General features: G+C 38.3%; 3 protein-coding genes across 3 annotated transcripts; all 3 read right to left on the minus strand.

Moving 5' to 3' along the window:
• Positions 1-124: 124 nt before the first annotated feature.
• Positions 125-4,377, minus strand: fth1a (ferritin, heavy polypeptide 1a). Its single transcript, XM_030415359.1, has 5 exons — positions 4,043-4,377; positions 2,932-3,037; positions 1,801-1,947; positions 1,354-1,479; positions 125-601 (listed from the first exon to the last, which is right to left on the minus strand). The coding sequence occupies exons 2-5, from the start codon at positions 3,031-3,033 to the stop codon at positions 443-445; spliced, it is 534 nt and encodes a 177-aa protein (XP_030271219.1). The 5' UTR covers positions 3,034-3,037; positions 4,043-4,377; the 3' UTR covers positions 125-442.
• Positions 4,378-7,650: 3,273 nt separating this feature from the next.
• On the minus strand, positions 7,651-10,437 carry LOC115579752 (60S acidic ribosomal protein P2-like). The gene is made up of 5 exons (XM_030413403.1): positions 10,371-10,437; positions 9,238-9,361; positions 9,103-9,151; positions 8,171-8,266; positions 7,651-7,764 (listed from the first exon to the last, which is right to left on the minus strand). Exons 2-5 carry the CDS (start codon positions 9,358-9,360, stop codon positions 7,688-7,690), a joined length of 345 nt encoding a protein of 114 aa, XP_030269263.1. The 5' UTR covers position 9,361; positions 10,371-10,437; the 3' UTR covers positions 7,651-7,687.
• A 2,292-nt stretch (positions 10,438-12,729) lies between these two features.
• lin7c (lin-7 homolog C (C. elegans)) lies at positions 12,730-20,203 on the minus strand. The gene is made up of 5 exons (XM_030414620.1): positions 19,986-20,203; positions 18,646-18,764; positions 18,441-18,512; positions 18,100-18,309; positions 12,730-17,151 (listed from the first exon to the last, which is right to left on the minus strand). Exons 1-5 carry the CDS (start codon positions 20,020-20,022, stop codon positions 16,984-16,986), a joined length of 606 nt encoding a protein of 201 aa, XP_030270480.1. The 5' UTR covers positions 20,023-20,203; the 3' UTR covers positions 12,730-16,983.
• Positions 20,204-22,415: the final 2,212 nt, after the last annotated feature.

The raw sequence follows: 22,415 nt of genomic DNA on the forward strand, positions 1-22,415 counted from the left end.
CCTAGTTCTGTTTTTGTCTGGTACTGGAAGTGAAACAGATAACCATTACCATAATTTCCTTTTTTTGTTAACTGGGGAGTTTTGCTGCCCCCCTTTTCTATAACCAAATGAAAAATGAGACTTATCAGAATCCAGAGGGTTCGTTTTATTTGCTTAGACAGGTCTTGGCATAAAACACAGCAAATACATAGTAATGATGCAGGCAGAGACAGCAGAGATAAATGCAAGATACAACAGTGGGCGCTTTGAATGTAGTTGCCCAAAGCTCTGGAAACAGGGGGTTATAGAAGTAAGTGTAATGTAGACGGACGGCAATAACGACATGAATAATGTAAGAGGTTTAAATGACTAGCCGGTATCATGCAGATGGCTTCATGTTGTGGAAAGCGAGATACAAATATACATACATAGAAAGCGTTTGTGAATGTGATCTGGAGGGAATTTAGCTGCTGTCTTTTCCCAGGGTGTGTTTGTCAAACAGGTACTCTGCCATGCCATTCTGAGGTGCACCCATGCGGCGCAGGTTGGTCACCCAGTCTGCCAGTTCTTTGATGGATTTGACCTGCTCGTCCAGGAAGTGTGTCTCGATGAAATCGCACATCTGAACAAAGAGAGAGTTCAATCACATTAGAGGACTACACATGTAAATACTGAATAAATTAAATGGTAAAACAAATGAAATAAACAGGGGAATTAATACAAAGGTCAATAAATACAGAAGCAATTTAAAAGAGGGATATGCAATTTTTTTTTTTGATTGAGACATTTATTCATTTATTTTTTGTTATTTTTGTCAGTTTCAGTTCTCTGTAACATCACGCATGAGCTGAACTGACACCTTCTTGAGAATTCTATTCTTACGCTAATGTTGTTTTGCAGCTGTTCAGCGAGTTACAGCTCTGTATAATCCAACAGGTTTCAAAATATGACATGAACAGATTAATGGTAAAAACAAAAAATAAAGTCAGCAATCGGGTACATAGCACTAAACAGAGTTTGCTTGAAACACAACAGCTGTACTGTGTGAATGCCAGATCAAAGTTGGACAGATGTTTTCACATCTTGCTCAAAATGAAACTGTTAACCTGCAGAATTTGCACTGAACAAATCTCTTCCCTCTCAATTGCAGTTGTACAACCAGTTTGTACGTGTACTATGCTCCTGCTCAGTTCTAAGTATTTTTTTTAACTCTCTAACAAGCTATCTGGATTAGCTTGTGTACTTCTTAAATATCTTCATACGTATTTTGAGAATTTGGGATTGATTTTCTCCAAAAACTGAAATGTGATACAGAAGGGAAAAAAAAAAAGTTTGCTTTGCTGCAGAACTGTCAAGCCCTCATTTAATACTTACATGTGGGTCATTGTGATCAGAGCAGAGCTTGTGCAAGTCCAGCAGGGACTGATTCACGCTTTTCTCAAGCTGCAGGGCACATTCCAGGGCCTCGATACCACTGCCCCACTCATCCCTCTCTGGCTTCTGCAACACAGAGCAGGGCAGAAAAACAGTGAGACACTCAAATGAGGACGATGACCCCACCCCGGACAGAAGGCCCCCTGTGTATTTGAGATCGGGTTCGCAGTTTAACGTTTAACTCAGACGTTAAAAGGGTTGAGTTTGTGTGTCAGTATAAGATAAGCAGCATAGTACACTTACGCCCTCTCTATCTTTTTGTCCTTAGGTTGCCCTCCCGTCATGGGCTGTATGATAGCCCAGGACAAGACATCTCACACCCAGTGCTTATGTTAAACACACACATACACAACTGAAGTATGTATCAGATCAAATAAGAGCTCATACCCTGACATCTTGTAGGAAAATCCTTCCCCCCCTCTGGTTCTGCATTTTCATTAGCTTCTCGGCATGCTCCCGCTCCTCATGTGACTGATTACGGAAGAACTTGGCAAAGTTGTTCAATGCCTGGTCATCCCGGTCGAAGTAGTATGCCTGTGCGGAGAAGAGAGGGGAATGTAGGTGTTATTACAAACAGCCATTTCCTTCAAGTGAAGCAAAAAAGTTCTCAAATGTGTCCAAAACATACCGCACAACTACCTAGCTGCCAAGATTATTCCACAAAGCTAAAACTAGACATGCATGCAGAGTTTAAATTTCTCAAATTTAGTGATAAAAGAAAAACTTAACTGCTAAGAACTCTGTGGTACCATTAATAAGGTTTTATTTGTTACCCATTAAAAACATTTGAGCCCATAAGAGGCAAGAAAATTACATATAAAACTTTCTATAACACCCCAACTAAAACATGACTTTAAGATTTATTTGACAGAAACCTGGTACATCAGTTCTGAAACGAAGCAGAAAGTATGTTTAACAATTAAACACACACACAAAGCTTTGTGTGGGATAGGTAAAGAATTTTTTTAAAGGCAGCAGATGCACTCTCTGCCCTCGTATTTGTACATAATCTCAAAGGGAACTTCAACCTTTGACTTATGACAACTTGAACAGACAACATTCATTTTCCCTCAGTTCAAACATGAGATACCAAACGTACACCGGAAAACTCACTCACGTGTTTCACAAGTTAATTTTTAAATAATAATGGGGGTGGTGCTGGTGGTGACTTTTATGCTTTGACTCCATGTTTATCCAAACATCCCACCTGTCTTTTCCCATCCATCCATCTGGAAGGTTGTCAGCACAGTGGCCACACTTGGTGGGCACATGACAATACACACTATAGCAGCCCACTCAGCACAGAAGTTACAGAACCACACCAGTCTAGTTAAAAGGAATTAGAATGACTTCTCGATAATAACCGGCATCAGCGTAACTGTTCCCCTTATGCTGACATGTACTACCTGTATTATTATCATCATCATCATCATCATCATCATCATCCGCAGTTCAACCCTGGGTTTTACACTTTTTTCTACTCAGCTGCTTTTCTCCGTACACCTATTAAACTCTCACCATAGACAGGTAGACGTAGGAGGCATACAGCTCCAGGTTGATCTGCCTGTTGATTGCAGCCTCGCAGTCCTGGTGGAAGTTCTGTCTCACTTGGGAACTCATGGTTCTGAAACACCGCAAACAAACGTTTTACTAAACACACAAACATGACTCAAAATTGTACATCTCACACGAGTGTCATATATACAATAAGTCTCAACAAATTATTTACTGAAATGAACATATCAAATCGATGAACCCCCACACGGCACAGTATATTGCACCAGACTTGATTGTTTACCCGAAAACCAGCGGGTTTAGGCCGATTACATTTTATGAAGTACAGCCAAATCATATCAGGAAAGTCAAAGCGCAGAGTTGCCAGAAAATAATTGCAACTTTTCATAATGTAACAGTTACGTCAAACATTGCATGGAAGTACAAATTAGAGTGATCTTAAAAAGGGTTACTACATAATTTGAGAGATAATCAAACTCAGAATTTTTAATAATTACCATGACGAGGAAACAATGCAAACTTATGAAATATTTACTTTGTTCACAATTGAATAAACGAGCTGTTCTTAGTGGTTAATATGGTGCCCAAACAAGTGGCACTGTCCAACATCTAAATAAAGTAAAGCGGTATGAAATTAATTAGATTAATTAATTACTCATTTGTTCTTTAAGGTCAGTTGGTGTATTCAGCTTACTCAATCAAGACAACAAACGAGTTTAGTTCGTCTAATTAGTTTTTTGTCCAGGCATAGAAAACAAAAAAAAAAAAGGTCAAATTGTCACTGTCAATGAAGATCTTTCACTTCTGATTAAAACGTCTTCCCCAAAAATTACATAGAGCAGCTTTAAAGTTGCGACAACATACCACAGGTAAGTTACCAAATTACAGCACTGTTTAGTTTACCAGCTCCATTGTTGTTGTGGTGCACACCTGGCACTGAAGTCAGCTCGAGGCTGAAAAGCTAACTGCGTCAAGGCCACACTAACGGCGGCGGCAACCAGATAAACAACCGCACCAGTGCTAACGTTACCATACATTTACCCTGCCTAACATCTTAAAACAATAACGTAGCGAATATATACGATGAAAGGAAGACTTGGATAAATATTCTTACCAGGCGCGGTGGGTCTTCTTGTCAGGAGGTCGGAAAGCTGTCGGAGTGGCTCGCACCGTTAGCAAAACAGGTATATCTAGCTAGCAAAGCTAAACGTGTTTAGGATAAACTGGCAAGCAGAAGTTTCGAGGTGATTAAAAATTAGATTTGTTGTGATCGATGATAGGATGAGTGATCAAAGTGATTAATCCCGTCCTGGGTTGTTGGAAGACAGTTGAGAGGTTGCCGTTCAAGCACTGTTGAAGCAGGTAACCTTCACTGTCCGCTAACGAGAGGATCAACTGTGAGCTGTCTCGGCCTGAACCCCTACTAATAAGAAGATGGTACGGGCCGTGACGTCACTGACAGTAAGAGGGCGGGGCATGGAGGCTGCACCATCGTGTTTTTATGCTCGTCGGGTTTTTCCATGTTTTTTTCCTCCCTCTCTAGTACGGAAAATACTCAATACTTTTACTTTCGTCTTTATGGCACTTTATACATCTACATAATGTATAAAGTGCCATTACTTACATTCTCTTCATTTCAGAGGAAAATCATGAACCTTTGACTCAACTTGATTTGTTTGAGAGCTTCTTGCTGACATTTACATTGTTTTTATGAGAACATCTGATTAATGAATGACATAGACTAGTAAATGATTGATTTCACTATCACTAGGCTATATGTAAAGCAGTTAAATAAGGCCCAACTTGTCCTGCTGTTTACAAAAAATAATAATCCTATACAACACTGAAAGAAGCCTTTTGAGCACAATGACTATTTTTTACTTCTGATTAGGTTTTGCTGGTAATACACCTTGACTGTAGCATTTAGACATGATGTGTAAAAGATGGATTTAGCATTTAATTGTATTTTTTTTAATAAATAAAGGAATGATTGCATGAACATGTCTGAACTAATAACTTTTTCAGGGGTCTAAAGCAGTGAAAGCCATTATAAAGGGCACTGACATGTACTGAAACAAGCATGAGGGGGGAGCTGAGAAGAGTTTACTCGGAAATTAACTTATCAGAGCCTAAAACATCAATCTGACTAAGGAGAGGTTGCAAAGTAGAATATATCTCTGATCCATTAGGCAAATGTTGGAGGATTGCAATCATTCCGTTTAACTAAAACTTGTCGCCTGGCCACCAGCATGGCAAAAGACAAGAAACTCTGTTTATTGTGTAAATAATGTGTATTAATGTATGTATCTTAAACATGATTTTGTGTTACGACACCAAACAGGGAAGGGACGAACTCATTTATGATGCATTTAATTTTCTAATGCGTCAAAGAAGTGTCGGTGCCAAAATAATCCAGAAGTAACAGAAAGTAATCAAGTTACATTACTTCATAACTGTGATACTTGGATTACGTAACCGACTACATTTTTTGACAGGTAATAAGTAACTAAATCGGAATATATTTTTAGAATAACCCTTCCAACCCCTGTATGTAACTGTAATATCTAGAAAGAATACTGCGGTGCCCCTATCCCACGACTGTGAATGAGTTAACTGACTCCCCTTTTTCGGCAGGATATTTAGGATTAGGAGCGTTAGAGCGTGAGAAAAGGACCAAGTACCAGAGCAGAAGACAACATTCTGTACAGAATATAACACATTCTCTCCTCAGACATTCAACAATAAATAAGTACACAAATAATAAACAAAACACTCACATAGGGGCATAATCTGAAGACTCAGCTTTGAACACATGATATGACTCAGCTCCATCCAGTGGCATTGCAAAACTTAAAAAGTTGGGTATTGCATGACAGTCTTATTGTCACAAATCAGGACATGACTAATTGGCTTACTCAGACATGCTGCATCAGTTACCATGATAAAAGTAAATAGTTGAAGCTTGTTTTATCGATACCCAGAGGTCACCATTGACCAAACAGTTCTACAGATCAGATCTGACCAAGAGTGGGTTAAGTGTCAATGGTGGGATACAAAGTGAGTTAGAAAGTATACAAGTGTATCTATTAGAAAGCACCTCGTGAGAGGCACAAGTGCTGTTCCCAAAACAAAAAAAGCTTATCTTGGATTTTTGGATTAGAGCATTTCCTCACAGGGTAATGGCAGCTGTACGTACGGACAGCTGTTAATCATACACTTCAGTCACCCTCTATTGGTGTCGAAATTGTTTTGTAACAGTGTCATAAATTATAATCATCTGTTACAGTGAAGAGGCACAAAGAAAGAAAATAAAGTTTTTAATTTGGTCAAAGGTCTGGTGTTGTTATGACAGCTGAGTTCTTTGACAAGTTTCCTCCTCACTCAAATCAAGAGTCTGTTGTGACCTGACAAACATTTGGTGACATCAGTTGACCTGATTAAAACTTACTGAGTGAAGGTTTGTCTTTGCTCTTCATCAATTTCACCTCAGAGTTATTTTTCACTGATTAAAACACTCTTAGCCTCAAAACTGAGGACAATTCAACATTAGCCACATCTGTACAAGCTTTAATATTGTCAAGTGATATATATATATCATTCTGAAATGGGCAATTTGACATAATTACTTTTGGTACTTTTAAGTACATTTTGATGCTACTTGCCACTTTAGTACATCAACATTTGAATGCAGCACTTTAACTAGTGAGTATTTTTTTTAAACTGTGGTGTTGATACATAAGTCAAACATAAAAGTACTCCTTCCACAACTGTAAATGGAAATAGTGCGTATAAAGCTGGCTTTTCCCTGGGGACTGGCAGGGCTTAACACTGGCTTTATTGCCATCCATTTGTCTTTATCACTTGCCAAATGATTTTGCCCCTTGGTTTTAAAAGTGAACCACACTTAATATCTTTTCACAAACTATGTGTGTTCTGAGTTTACAGTGAGTTTGCATACTGCATCTCTGGTGACAGTTCTCACAAGATGAACTTGTGTTATGCCAGCGGGTCACCTGCACCTGTCGGTTTTTTGCTACTGTAGCAGTAAATAATGCAGGTTATAGCATGGCCACAGTCTGGTGCAGGGATCACTTATCCTCATGTATAATTCAGAATGTTTTAAACGGTGCATAGTTCACTCCCATTTATGGTGCAGGATTCAACAGCGCTATCTGCTGGTCACTGGACTCAATTACATCATCCATGAGTAGACAGGTAGCTGCTCTGGTGTCCTACTACACTACAATTACTGCTGGAAGGTGTTAAAGCACCAAGAACAGACCAGTTTTGTCCCACATATTAAGCCTCTTTTAATATGGTTCTCTCTCTCTCTCTCTCCCTCCCTCCCTCTCCCTCTCCCTCCCCTCATGTATTTTCTTCTAAAAACTGTCCTGTCTTTTTTTTTTTTTTTTTTTTTTTTAAGATTTTTTTGGCATAGACACCTTTATTAAGCAGTAGACAGTTAGGAAATGTGGGAGAGAGAGGGGGATGTGACATGCAGCAAAGGACCTCCGGCCGGAATCGAACCGGGGTCGGCTGCGTCTATGGCATGCGCTCTAACCACTCGACCACCTGCGCGCCATAAACTGTCCTGTCTAACAATCCTTGGATACAAGTGGCCCCTTCAATATCTAACCCCAGTGGAGGAAGCGCCCATTCCATCTTATCCTACTAAATTGAATACATACATGTGTTCTGCACTGAAAAAAACGGGTACATGGCTTTGAGTTTTTTAAAAACTTTATTCATTGTTTGAAGTTTAGTCGAACAGGCCGAATCCCATGTCGTCATCGGACTCTTCAGACTCTTCTTTCTTCTCTTCCTTCTTCTCCTCAGCTGCAAAAGAATCATTTGATATTAACTTCTGCAATAATCACTACAACATTTTTCAAATCTATGCATACAATGTCATCATGCAATCATACACATTCCAGTCCACTACTTATGTCTATCGCAAGGTCACTACCTATAATTATGTAAATACAAACAAATATGCAAATTATAACAAATCTGACCAAAAATGATCAAACTTGAACGATTACATGACTTTTACCCACCAGGTACAGTCTCACAGGTTCAAATTATGTATATTTGTTACTTTTAATTCCGTGAAAAACTAATTGCTGATGACTAAACTGATTTGGCAACATGTAATCATATTAACATACAAAGTGAAGGCAAAGGCACCGTGTGCCAGGTGTCATTGATGCTGACAAACAAGGTGCTAAGCTGTAATGCTCACCTGCAGCAGGGGCTGCGGCTCCGCCTGAGCCAGCAGCCGCAGAGCTGGCAACCGCTACAGCACCGCCTGCTGGCATGCTGGCCAGCTTACCGTAACCTGAGGAGACACAAGTTGGCACACATAAAGCACAAGTGATAACATCAACACAGAGCAGCCAGAAACAAGATAGAGGTCAGAAACACCATCTTGTTATCGTTGCATATAATCTGGCAATTTAGTTGTAAAGTAACACTGACATAGTTTTAATGCAGTCTTTTCAAGGCCACATAGCAGGAACCTTTTTAATCCATTATGATGTTTAACCTAAGTGAGATAAACAATGATTACCTCTGACTGCAGAGAATTTAGCCTCCATGACTATTACTGTAATTGAAGTTTGTGGTAAGTGCAAAAAAGCACCAACGTACCAATAAGAGTCAAAGGTTGTAATACAATTCTGTCCACTTTGTGCGGGGTAGAAACTATATTACCTCCACAGATAGGATATTATAAAAAAAAAAAAAAAGACTTCCGACCCTATATGTGTCATTTTGTATTTGTTGAGTAACAGGATCACGTTTTGAAAATAACACTTGATGGCTTAATTCATTGATGGGCCAAAATAATTGTGCTTCACTGCGATTTTTTTTAAACTTTACTTTTGTCAAATGCTGCAGCAGTCAATTAATAGATTATTTTCAGATTATTTTTTTGCATGTTCTCCAATTCTTATGATTTTCACAGAATTCACTGCTCGTCACAATAACTCAACTCCTGAAACAAATTCAGGCCAAATATATCACTTTCCTCTGTGTTAGTCTGAATTAAGCTAACAAACTCAGGAATTTCATTTTTAAAATCCTACATGTTGCGGCTTCATTTAACAGACATACCAATGTCAACAAAATCATAAAATTGTTATCAAAATACAAGTGGCACATTGGTAAACTCACCTGAAGCAATCACTTCATTCACGTTCTTGCCGCCAAGCTCAGAAATGACCTGTTAAGAGATATATTTGTGAAGATCCCAAAGACAATCACTACTGCCATAACAGCATTACAACAAAGGAGCAGACTGCTCTGTACCTTGCCCAGGCGTGTGTCATCGGCCTCAATACCAACACTTTCCAGGATCTTCTTGATGTCCTTGGCCTCAGGGTTCTCATTGCCACCGAGGGCAGCGAGCAGGTAAGCAGCAACGTAACGCATCCTGAATAATAAAAAAGTAGCGGGAAGGTTCAAACTGTGTAGATGGGCGTCAGCAAATAGGAGACATGTACAGGCTTGGCCAGCATTTAATCTATTTTATGAATAAGGTTAAGCAAAACATAATACATTTCTTTGGTTCTAAAAACACTTTTTAAAATACGCAGACATTTATTCAATCAATCTGGCATGTCACTAGGCTTAAACTGTGTCCTTAAGGAGCCTGCTTACCAGCATCACTTGGCAAAAAGCATTAGCTGATACCAGCTGCCAACACTTCTTACTTTGACAGTTTTTCCTCTAGTCTTACGTGAGTCAGTTTTAGCTCAAGATTTATGATTCAGTTAACATACATTAAAAATTACATAAAGTTTTACACTTGGATGAACTAAACTTTAAACTAAACTAATTCAAGTGAAAGTTACCTTAAATTTAGCAATTTCAACAAATCATAACAGTGATGCAGCCGAACACCTTTAACTTTCAGGTTGGTTTTAACTTAACGTTATCCCTTTACCTCAAAGCTGCAGCTAGTATTAAAGATTTAGCACATAACTATACATTTGCAAATATTTTAATGTTGACACATTTCTTGGTTGGCATTACAGTTTTACGTCGGTGCTTATTTTCTGGCAGTAACTAGCATTTTCCTGAACCAAATCTTGAGCATCTTTTGACTTGTAGTGAGGGGGCTCCATGTTAAAATATTCTACATCAATTCCCATTAGTTAATAAAAGTTAAATTCAGTCGGAAAATGTATGTAAAATCTGACGCATTAACTACAGCTACATTTATTACACCCATGTGGTGGCGCGTTCAACAGCACCGCTATCATTAGCTAGCTTGCTTAGCCACCGCCGACACAGCGGTACAAAAATGTATTAATATGGCTAAAACGCCGCTTTTTAAGGTTTCTCAGCTAGCAGGGTTTGAAGTTCACTCATTTCTTGTGATAATATACTCGCTCACGCCTGTGTTTAACATATCTATGATGGTATAAAAGGAAACTCACTTGCTAGACAGGCGAACGCGTGTTCAATTCGAGGTTAGCACGGACAGAAAGGAAGTTACGTCACAGGATACAGGCGGAAGAAACCTCTCTTCTTCTTCGTCTCCCTTAAAAGGCAGAGAAGAAGTAAATCGCCCCCTGCTGTACCGGAATGAGTAATGTAAAATCTCAACAGCACAAGTAGGATGTGCTTCTGTGCTGTCGTAACACTGCAGCCACAAAGCTTGGCAAATATTTAATTAATGAACTAATACATGACATGTCAAACCTAAAAAAAAATCACTTAAATACAAAAGGCAGTGAATATGCAAGAGATGTTTATTTTTACCTCCATTTTGTCCTGAAAATGTAGGTTACATCTCTTAAGTTTATTTATCTTTCAGGTCTATTTATTTAAAATTATGTTTGTTTATAACTATGCAACAATATTAAATGGTTGTTTTGATGTGTGCGTTCACGTGATGCAATAAAGACACAAAATAAATAAATGCTCATTATTTATATTGGAAAAGACAATATTCTAAAGTAAATCAACCAATATTTTTTATAACACAGATATTCAGGCTGTGGCACTATTCTGGTTTTGTGTTTTCTTTGATATGTTTAATCTCTCTTTAGACTGCATCTCTGTCATTTGTGTCTTTACAGTCTTTACTGCAGCAATATATGTGTGCGACGGGGATCTCGTTCATCTCATTCATTTATTTACATTACGTTATATTACGAATTGTCTACTTTGTTGTAAGGTTGGTGCTTTTGTCATTTCTCCATTCAGCGTTCACCAATGTACCATCTTCCTGAACTGTTTCCTCAAAACAACCTCTGTGTGTAAGTGCATGTGTGTTTTACTTTACAGTACATTAACGCGCATCAATCTCTTCTTCTTGTCTGCTCCTACTGCTGAGTTGGCTCCTCGTCCAGTTGGGCATCCTGCTTCGCCCTCAGCCCCTGCTGCTGCTGCTGGACCTGCTCCCGGGTGTGATTGATTTCGGTTGCCAGAAAAGACGAAGTGACATGACACTCTGCAATGGATTGGATCCACACCATGAGAAACCAGCAGCTGTGCTCTGGTCTCAAGCTGTAGTGTGAACAACCAGCTTTAATGAATCGCTGTCATATGCACTGTTTGGTTCCAGGAAACCAGCCACTGATCTACCACTGAGCTCCTCTTATAGAGCTACTCTCAGAGAATGTACGGATGTAGTGAAAACACCTTTGAAAGAAAACTACATCCAGTGCGGGTATGTGTCCTGTCTATGTACAGCAGGCAGGATTTATATTCGCGTTAAGACAAGTACATTCAGATAATATAGTAATTTTTCCTATTTGTAGGTGAGTGGATGTTTAATACAGTATTTTTTTTTTTATGTAACTGATCACATTAATCACTTCTGCACTGCATAAGTTGCTGGAAGTGCTCCGTCATTATTGTTCTTAACCCCTGTGCTTTTCCTGTGATGAAGAGTCAAAATATCTGCTGTGAAAAAAGGTCTGTGGATGGAATGCATTTATAAAACAATATATAAATATATAAGAGTGCTTTGATGCTGGCAAGGTTACTAAAATTCAATATATTTTGCTCCGGTTCTTGGTCAATATAAAAGAAAAACTTTTCATGGATTTTTTTCTTTTTACTTGCATCTAATTGGAGAAAATTAGTCCTTGGCTTCCAAGGGGGGCCATAACAGGAAACCACTCGGTGCATCCCTGTAGCAGTAGTTGAATGTTTCCACTTATGACGCATGGTTTATGTCTATGAAATGGTGCGTCCAATAAATAACTCTTTTAAAGTGCTCCGTTTTAAATGGACAGTACGTAATATCTGCTGCTTGGGATATCTCAGTCACTGGCTGTCTATTTCCATCTCTGAAGTGGCTTCCTGCTTTTCATACAATTAAGGCAAGATGGTGAAAGAGGAGCTTTGAGGAGGAAGGGAGAACATCTATTGACGCAGTTGCTGCTGCTGCAGTGCAACTCAACAAGAATGTCAGACTTGTCAGAAAACAAACTCAACTTAAATGAGAATTCAAGTTACTTTTTGAGTTCCAACACTGTATGACGGCAAAGATTTCTATGTTTTCTGCAACATCAAAAAGTGCTTTTATTTTACATGAAACATCTACCAAACTTATCTGTGTCAGGCACAATAATTGTAATGAGAAAAGACAACTTATAGAAGTCTCACATGTTCGAAAAAAAAAAAAAAACCTCAACTAAATGATAAGAGGCATCTTATCATTTATAACCTTATCCTTTTGACCAGGATGTCTCTTTGGTGGTTGTTCCTGATGTTGCGTGTGTTGCCTGAAACTAAAATAGATGCTGGAGTGTAAAAGATGTTCAATAAGACCTTCAAAAGTGATACATTTACTTATATTTAGTTTATTTAGCTCCAATCCAATTAATCATTATGTTCTACATCACAACATTTTACATTCCACAACAATGTAACACAGTAAATTAGGTAAGAAACCAGGGAACACAAAAATAACACAACACAATCTACCGGTAATAATCCTAAACAAGCACTGACTAAAACATTTCAAAACATTATCAAAGTTTTCACAAATGTCGCAAGATTGGTCTCGGTACTAGAAAGAAAAGAGAATCAGCTGAGATCTCAGAAAAGAAGTGAAGACATCGGACAGTTCATCTCTGAAGTCTGTAAATTCATACAGACGAGAGATCTCCGCAACCGCCCGAAGTCAGTGCTGCTTCTCAGAGAGGCTTCACTGATATGGCCCTGGTACACAGTCAAAATGGAAGTACCAATCATTCCCGGTATTTGTTTTTTAGGAAAAATCACTTATAAAAATTGAGAAACATATCAAAAGAAAAGTATTATAAAAAATACTCTATTGACCATTCCAATATATAGACAAGGAAAACAGGTAGAAAGTTGAAGGGTATTTCACAAAATGGTGCAACTAAGTTCGACGATGGTCAGTGACATTCAGTGGAGAGTGTGTGACTGTGCAATATCAATACCAAGTCTCATTACATTTTTTTCCTGATTTACTATACGTGTGTATACTGCGAATCTAGCGAGCTAGTGCTGGATAAAACACAAATAAGTGACAAACTATACATTATATTAAAACCTTTCAACTTTGTATATACACCCCGACTCTTCTGCTAAATTCTCTGCCTCGAACAAAAGTACAGTATGTTCAAAGTAGCCTCAGGAGTGAGCTATTGCTAACCAGCTTTCACATAAGCCTATTCTTCCGTACGCATCCTGACAATCATTAATTAAATAGCAAGGCTAATATATGGAAGTTTTCACTGCAACTACTTTTATGAGATAATAACAAACAATGTAAATGTGTCATAAGATCAGAAATTCCAATGTGTCTGAGTGCAGCGCTCCTTAAATTGTTGAGTATGTCATATTAGATTAGACAAGTCTCGGTACAATTTTTAAAAAGTCATTTTAAGTAACATTCTGCGGTAAAATTACAGCTTTTTTTTGCACCATTACAAGATATTTAAGGTTTTTTTTTTAGTAACTTTGCATAGATTATTGATTTGCATTCAGTTTTTGCAGTAATGTGTGTTTCATTTTATTACTTTGACACAAAATTCTGCATTTTTCATTAGGAGTGAAGGATTACAGTAAGCACAGCCACACAAACTGGGCTATGTGCTCTTCATGTATCAGAATTTATGTTGCACTATTTCAAGGAATATTAAAGTAACACAATTCAATAAATGTTAGTGACACCTTAAACTTGAAATTTAAAGGAATAGCAGACTTTGAATTGATGTGAAGGGTAATAATGGAGACACTCAGAGACTGTGACTATAAAATACAGTAAGATACCAAAGGTAATTTTCTATTTTAGCTCTAAATGTTACTTTAGCAAACTGCAAAGTTCCATAGGTTTTTTTTTAGGAAAAAAAAATATCACATCACCGGCTGATCCAATCTCTCCCCAACCTTGCAGTGAAAGTTGCATGTTTAGCACTAGGTGATGAATTTCAGCCAATTGGTAATGTTTTTTTAAGGACAAACGTTTAAGCCCAAGCATATTCTAGAAAAAGCAATACATATTTTTGAATGCCTAGGACAACTTAAAAAAAAATTCAAAGTTATCTACAACTGAGTGGAGCAATTGATGTCACAGGCAGTTGTCATTAATTAACATGTGTGTTAAGAGATGATGGATAAAACAACAAAAAAGAAAAGAATTGCAGTCACTACATTACAAAAGCTGCTACATCAGAAAATAAACACTATCAGGGAGCCGATTTCAGATGTCTGCACCTGCACAGTGGCAGTCCACTGGATTCAACTCCACTGCATTCGTGGGGAGCGGTTCAAACAGTCGAGGACTAGTATGACATCATCAAGAAAGAGACTACACTGATGGTTTTCATGCTTTTACACTCTGCCGTGTGTTTGTTACTTTATCCACAATGTCATTTCTACATCAGTTGAGATATATCACCGCAATCTTCCCTGTTACTACCTTGCTGTCTCAAATATGTGAGGTGTTGATCCTGAGACTGGATGAAGCCGTGTTCACATAATGCTTTATACATGGGACATTACATCTACAATGGAAACGTAATAAACATCCGAAATTAAATTTGGTCTGGGGATATTTTGATGTTGCACACCCTGACTGACTGGATGACGAGGGTTCGCCTTTGCAGGGAAAGAAAGAAAAGTCTCTGAATGCTCAATTTTGCTTGTGTTTTTGTATAGAATAGAGTAAAGATAAGTTTGATTGACATGTTGCATCTAGGCATAAGGATTTGGGCTTGTCAGATTTTTAAGTAAGACTTTTTCTCATGATACAAGGAATATCTGTGTGAAAGCTAAACATGCATTCTGCAAACATTTTAAAACTTTAAAAACTGTGTTTATATGTGTTGTATATGTAAACGCATTAAGAGAGCCTAGATATACAGTTTATTGGAGATTATTGACACCGTTTTGACATCAACCTGTTAAGTCCCAGTATCAGAACAAACGAAGACGGTTTGGCAGTATTGAGTAATAAAATGCGTGCCATTATCATTCTTATTTTAACATGATGAGCTTTTTGTGTATTACAGTATATGATGTACAAAGACAAGTGTTAGGGATGATAAAAGAAAAATGTTGAGGTATGCAAAGAAATCGGTATGAAACAGAGGCCTGAAAGTTTAAAGTAATTTGCTGATTATTAAGGTAAATGGTTATCTTATCCATCTTTAGTCCTTTAAGAATATCAGTGACTACCAGGATAAATAGAAAGCTTAAATCAGGAAATCATTCATTCACTGTGAACTAAAAACAATATGCCAATACAACAGATTTAAAGAACAATCCTCTAAACACTGCAAAGTGATGATGAATATGTAGAAGCCATATACAGCAAGTGTGATATCACCATCTGCCAGTTCATTTGTCAAAACAATGACAGCTCACATCGCATTGTTGTGACTTAAAGAGATTGTTTACTTTCATCAGATTGCGTCATATTGTGAATCTTATTTTTCTTCATTTTGAATTTTCACTGAATGACGCAAACAATGCTAACAGGCGGTTTTATGAAAAGATCAAAGACAAATGTTAAGTAAGTGACTTTTCATCATTATTTATCAGTATTTTATCTGGGAAATGAAAAAACACGACATAAAGAAAGTTTCTGATCTATGTCAAGAAGACAAAATTAATCGGAAGTTGAAGAGGTTAAATCTCGTGTCATGTAGGTAAACGCTTTTGATTTATTACTTGGATAAAAGTAAAAATGTGAGTCTATGTGGTTGCAGGAATTTAGTTCAGGAGTTGCTGAGACCCCATTACATCACTTACAGTACTTGCTGAGCTTTTAATAGTGTGGTATGGAGTTAGAAAACTCAAAGGGTAAGCCCAGAAAAACCTTTAAGATAATCCATCACTTTTGTTTAGAAGTATCCTTTCAGTGGTTTCCCTTATCATCAAACAAACAGCCATCTTTTTAATAGATTCAAAATGTCATTAACTCCTCCAAAGATTCACTATTCTGACATATAAATAAAAATCAAACTGCGTCTTTTTACGCTTGTACAATTAAAGGGTTTCACATATGTTTTGCATGTATTTATATCAAATCAAATGAAATCAATAGATGCAAAGCATGATGCAATTCCTGCCACAAGCATTTATTACCAAGACTTGACTTTAAACTATTAAAAAAAAAGAGAAAAAGAACGATGAACACAGTACATAAGATAAACATGTTGCCCTGAGGCACTTGGTAGTGGGCTGTGATAAAACAATTAAAAACACTACCTTTCCAGTCTAAGGGATTGTGTAGTTGGTCTCAATAGCTTTGCATTCAAATTGTCAATTCAAAAATAATGCACACGTGTGAGTGACCACCTACACTGACAATCATGATCATTCTAGTGTTCATCTAGAGTTGTTGTCTCCAGTCTAACAATGGCAGATAATAAAAATGCTACAGAAAAGGTAAAGCACAATATACAGTACGTGTGAGCAGGAACTAAAGCTAAATGTGTAGTGTGTTTGTTATGCTTTTTTTGGGGAGGGAGTGCAGGGAGATAAGAAAGAGACCAGAATAAATGGCCAGAAGGCTCGAGGAGGGGAGATACGGGAGCTGGGCATCAACACGGAAAAATCCTACTGGGGATAGCTGTTCTGTTGCCGGCGCTTCGCCGACCTCATTTTCTCAAAGCGTGACTCCATTTCCTCTAGGACTTTGGGGGTGTACCTCACCACCAGCTTCACTGTGCCCTGAGCTGCTTTGAGGAGTTCCACAGCTTTCTCATGGTGCTCACCTTCCACGCTCTGGGGAAAACAAAGAACGTACTGTAAGATTTTCTTACAACAAGAAATTACAACTGACATTAAATCTACCGTTTTTATAGGTTTATTAACCAAAAAAGAAATATACTGTTAAGTACAAGGTATGTAGTAACTTTGAAAGGAACAATGAGGTCTGTTTTTTAAAGATATTTTGAATAAATGTAACATAAGCTTTGGCAGTGTGGTTCAAATTACCATAAAAAAGATTGTAATTTGGACACTTAAGTCAATTGGATGATTGTCTTTGGCTGATCCTGGAATTTCAAGTTAAGCACAACAGGCAACTGCTAAATGTTGTAGCTGTGGTGAAGAGGCTTTAAAAAAAGGTACCCTGTGGAGTTATATTTCTTTTAAATAGAAAATGTATGTTTACACGCCCACTATGACCAAAACATATTGTACATAATGTGTCCCTGAGGCCTAATAAACGCGTTGAACGCACTTCTTTTCTCGTTAAAAATTTTCAGATTCAGATTTCGGATATTCCTTTCTATTATTTCGATCCATATTTGAATGGCAGCAGTCTTCTACCTTAGCTATGCTTTATCTATATCTTGACAATCCTAAAACCACCAGCTATTAAAGGAACAGAATAAAAACCAAAGAATGGGCCCTCTACATGCAGCGGCACATACTTGAGTGTCCTGAATTCTGATTTGTTCAGTTTAAACTGCTTGAAATCTGAAGTGTTTTCTACACAGCAGAATGACAGGATTCAAATTCGTTATATTTGGCTATATAAATAAAACTGACTTAAAAAGAACTGAACATGAGATGCACTTATTCTATTACCTGGTGGTTAATTAAGCCAAATTTACATAAACACCTCTCTGGCTTTATGCTTTGTATGGAAATGCCTAAATTTACAGCAAAAATACATCAGTACATCAGACTAAAGAGTGTTTTACAGACTCTGCAAATTGAACGTACCACTCCATTAACAGAGAGAAGCTGGTCGCCTCTCTTCAGGCCCCCATGTCGATCAGCGATGCCTCCTGGGATGATCCGTGAGATGTATATCGGCGAGTTTTGCTCCTTTCCACCCATTATATTGAAACCAAGACCTTCTTCTGTCTTGGGCAGTTCCACGACGCGGGGATGTGAGTGTCCCTCACTCGCTGCAAAAGCTGCCACAGTAGCCTATAAAGAAAATGGTGTTTAATTTTTGCAAATATATATAATTTAGTGCATTTAACAGGCATTGTGAAGTGTTAAACATGAGCATGTGCACAAGTCAAATACTTGTGTATTCGATGGTCTTTGAGGTCTACCTTAGCTGTGGCGTTGGCCCTGACCTCAGGACTGCTGTTGATGTCCACCGTTTCATAAACATGTTCATAAACCTGAAAAGACATCGTTAGACAATTGTTGCTCATGACTACAAAGTAATCAAGCCAATCTTTGTTTTCAAACACAACAGAAAAGTGTACTAATACAATATCACATTTTAGTATTTTAAGAAGAACAGTGTCTTACTTCTCTGACAGCATTACAGAACTCGCTCTGTAAGACCCTCTGCAGCGCCTGCAGCTTCTGCGGAGGCACCTCCCCTGTCCTCTGGAGTTTATCAAGTAGTTCGACAGCACGATTAATATCTGTCAAAGGAACAAATACATCACCAGGATTTTTTTGATAGCTGCAAGTGGAAGCATTCACATAGGCAATGAGTGTTCCCCGTTTGAAATACAGTACTTGATCACTGCCAATCTGAAACTAAAAATCAAGAATATATGAATAAGTCTAACAAATTCTTAGTGTTACCACAAAATAAAAGTGTAAAATAACAAACTAATTGTTTAATTGTGTAATCAAATGTCTGTCATTTAACATGTATTAGGCTGAGATTTAATTTAGCTAGACTTGTTTTAATTATAAGTACTTTGTCTCTGTGGGTATGCTTGTCTTGGCTTACTGCACTGTTTATCTCCTATAGTATCAAGAAATATGAAGCTACCTGAATCAATGCAAGATATAATGTTGAATCATAAACATCACCTTCACAAAGTACATTTCAGTGTTAGCATATCATTAACTTCATGTTTTACGTGCAATTGCCTTTGTCACCACCATTATCTGTTATGTCAAAAAGACATAACAACCAAGTGAAAAACTATCGTGAGCCATTTTCCTCCAGTTTTTGCTTTTTGAGTTGATTTCGTTCTTCCATGAAGGGCTCACTACTCTGCTAATCTGTGCCAATTGCTGCTTATAAGGGATTTTAAATGGTATTCAACATTTCAGTATGCTCAATAACGAAGAGAATGTTTCATATATATTTACTTGCCCATATTAACATTTCATAGATGGGTCTTATGTACCATCCACTGTGTATCAGAAGTCACAGCAGGAGCTAAGCATCTTGTTCAAAGGAAGTCAATGCCCGAATTAAACATTAACAAATATCTCCTCTCTATCAGTATTGGTGCTAATGGTGATGAAGCCGCTATTAAAGTGAATTAAAGCCTCAATTCTTCATGCAAACATACGCTGAACATTTGACAAACAAGCTGGATTTACCCATCACTGTGTGTTGTTACTGATATTAGCTAGTTAGCTTGTGCACAGAGTAAAACAATGTAGACGTAAAAAAACATTGTTAATTCATCTCTTTGCCACGGATATAGACAAGGGGTCAAAGCCATAAATATTATGTATCCGCAAAGTATAATTTATGCATTGTTAGCCCACAAAACAAGAAGGTATGCTGTTTAAAAAAAATCAGTAGCTCTGTTTGGCTCACGCTAGCTGAGCTAGGTTAATGTCTCCCTGGTATCACAACAAATATTTCTAAGCTAACGCTAGCCTATTAACTTTACCTCTTTCCAGCCGAACAGGCTCCCCAAGCGATGCCATTCCTGAAATGAGCGGCTATTAAATGTCAGATAGAAATTGCGTTAAACGCTAGAAATGGAAAACTGAATTTGGTAATCCGGTGCTAGCGTTACGTGCGCTTAACCGAGGCGATAAATCAGATTAGCCAAGTTAGCCGGCTAGGCTAGCTGCCAGTGTCATGGTGCGTTCAAGTAATACTCGTAATGTGGAAGAGCAACCGACCACCGAGCGTGTTGTAATCCGTTGTTAATGGTTGATCGTGGGACATCACTGAAGGCCTCTTCTCTAATTATTCAGTGTTTTACCATCTTTTATATATCATATATTTCCAAGTAACCCATAAACTATCAGATATTGTGTTGAAATGTGCCTTCTGTAATGAATGTCCCCACTCTCACATTATAAGTCACACAGTCAGCAGAAACAGCACACATCTGTGAGTTACTGTATTATTTATAAAGCAGCCGCACTGATCGCATTCATTGATGCTCATTGTGCAAGGGATTGTTACACATATACAAATGATGTCGTGTTGACCAGGAACCATGGACCTTTAACTAGCCAGGGACCAGCCAGAAGCTTCTTTGACTTCTTCGCTGACACTCTGGAGGAGCTCTCTCTCTGCTGCCCTCTACTGGTTTACTGCAGCACATGTTGAGGCTCCAGCAGACAAGTCTGCAGAAAACAGCTGCTGCACCGCTCTCTGCGGGCTGAAACTTCCAAGCATGATTCATTTCTGACCACACCCCAGTTGGTAATGAAACACCAAGCGTCTGCCTCTTACAGCTGATGTAATACACCTGCTCTGACGTCACGAAAATGGGGCGTAGCCAGAGGCAAAACAGACTTGAGTTTAGCACCCAAAGCAGCCCATTCTGTCCTTTTTATCGATTCATTGTGTAAAAATGTTGATCCCCCCCACCTTTCTTTTTGTCTTCACGCTTCAGCCACAGATCTCACTCATAGAAATCCTAAATTGCACTGTAAGACCTATTCGCATGCATGATCTATGATCACAAAAGATAATGTAGGCTTGCCTTTAACTGCAAACATCAACCTGGCTCGAAGACAACTGGTGATTTCAGAGCCACTTTGTGCATCACTGAGTGATTGGTGGATTTCTATTACTTGTGCTTTGTTAAACAAAAATAGCCTGAAGCTTCTACTCATGATAAATACTGCAGCATAGAATACCTCGTCTCAAATCCATGAGAGAGGGTTTGATTCATTGTCTTAAGTGCTGAGGATGTGTTAGTGCTCAGACATGTTGAAAACATTTTACTGTATCATACCACTTCTTTCTTAAGGTGGATTTTCTTTTAAGAGCAAGGCATCACAGCTGCTTCTCTTCCAATAGGATAATAGAACGACTGAATTCTGAAATAACTTGAATTCTTAAAAGAAACCTCATTGCCTTTTGTTTGCTTGTCATTTCTCTCAGACGGTGCTCTTAAAGACTCTCTATTTGTTCTTCTGTACAAGAAAAATAACTTACAGCGTCTTCATCAGCCTCCTCTGACGAGTAGAGAAGAAAGTGGAACATCTTTCCTCAGTTGATGAGACTTCTCTTCTCGGCCATTTGTTGGTTTTGCCCCCCCCCCCCCCAAATCTCAAAATGGCACATCCGGTTCTCTTCAGCAGTCACACTTACCCTCAGTTTGATGACGAGGAAGTAAAATGAGGTGGTTTGGATCAAGTGTAGAACAAATATGTGATATCAGTGAAGCTTCCGATGAAGTGTCTTCTCTCTCTGAAAGATGTTATATTATGGGTGAATTTGCAAATATTCCCTGATATTAAGATGAAAACATGCACTTGTTTTATTGTGATCCTACTACGACCTTAAATTGTGGCATCTAAACTTGGCAAGCAAGATGTTGTCACTATGTAATGCACTGAGTTCAAGTCTGCTGGAGGGAATGTTGACACCAAAACTTTTCCTTCTGATGACAGTGAATGTACGGCTGCATAAAGAAGAGAAATATTCCAAGGTGGGATTACAGTGCGCTGAGAATTTTGGTGTATATTAGTATTGTGCACAAACGTACGGGTGGTTGAATCCATCAGTGTCAAACTCAGGCATGCCTCATGAACAACCACAGCCTTCTTGTGCTAGTCTACTCTTGTATGTGTAGGCGCTTTTATTGTGAAATATCACGTGTGAAGCTGGAGTGAATCTGTGAAGATCGGTGTAGAAATGCCAAAGTATCAAAGGACAGACAGCAGGTTTGTGTTCCAGCAATGCGAGGAAGTGGTTTCGTGATCACGCCAAAATCTGAAGAATATGCCTCCTTCTCCACCCGTAACACTGCCACCACGTAGCGCCCATCTGATGCAACTGAAAATGCATCATCTTCTTGCAGCCTGACAAGTTTAAATAACTGCATTCACTGCTAATGATCATGGTTGTTCAT

The sequence above is a fragment of the Sparus aurata genome, chromosome 4 (genome assembly GCF_900880675.1).
Source record: "Sparus aurata chromosome 4, fSpaAur1.1, whole genome shotgun sequence".
In the NCBI taxonomy this organism is placed as follows: Eukaryota; Metazoa; Chordata; class Actinopteri; order Spariformes; family Sparidae; genus Sparus; species Sparus aurata.

Coding starts and splice junctions, on each gene's coding strand:
- fth1a (XM_030415359.1), bottom strand. CDS start 3,033: ATGAGTTCCCAAGTGAGACAGAACTTCCACCAGGACTGCGAGGCTGCA. Junction 1,948..2,931: donor CCTACGTCTACCTGTCTATG/GTGAGAGTTTAA, acceptor TTCTCCGCACAG/GCATACTACTTCGACCGGGA. Junction 1,480..1,800: donor TTTTCCTACAAGATGTCAGG/GTATGAGCTCTT, acceptor TCTGTGTTGCAG/AAGCCAGAGAGGGATGAGTG.
- LOC115579752 (XM_030413403.1), bottom strand. CDS start 9,360: ATGCGTTACGTTGCTGCTTACCTGCTCGCTGCCCTCGGTGGCAATGAG. Junction 8,267..9,102: donor GAATGAAGTGATTGCTTCAG/GTGAGTTTACCA, acceptor GTGTCTCCTCAG/GTTACGGTAAGCTGGCCAGC. Junction 7,765..8,170: donor AGCCGCAGCCCCTGCTGCAG/GTGAGCATTACA, acceptor ATTCTTTTGCAG/CTGAGGAGAAGAAGGAAGAG.
- lin7c (XM_030414620.1), bottom strand. CDS start 20,022: ATGGCATCGCTTGGGGAGCCTGTTCGGCTGGAAAGAG. Junction 18,765..19,985: donor GCCTGTTCGGCTGGAAAGAG/GTAAAGTTAATA, acceptor TTCCTTTGACAG/ATATTAATCGTGCTGTCGAA. Junction 18,310..18,440: donor GGGCCAACGCCACAGCTAAG/GTAGACCTCAAA, acceptor TTTTCTTTATAG/GCTACTGTGGCAGCTTTTGC.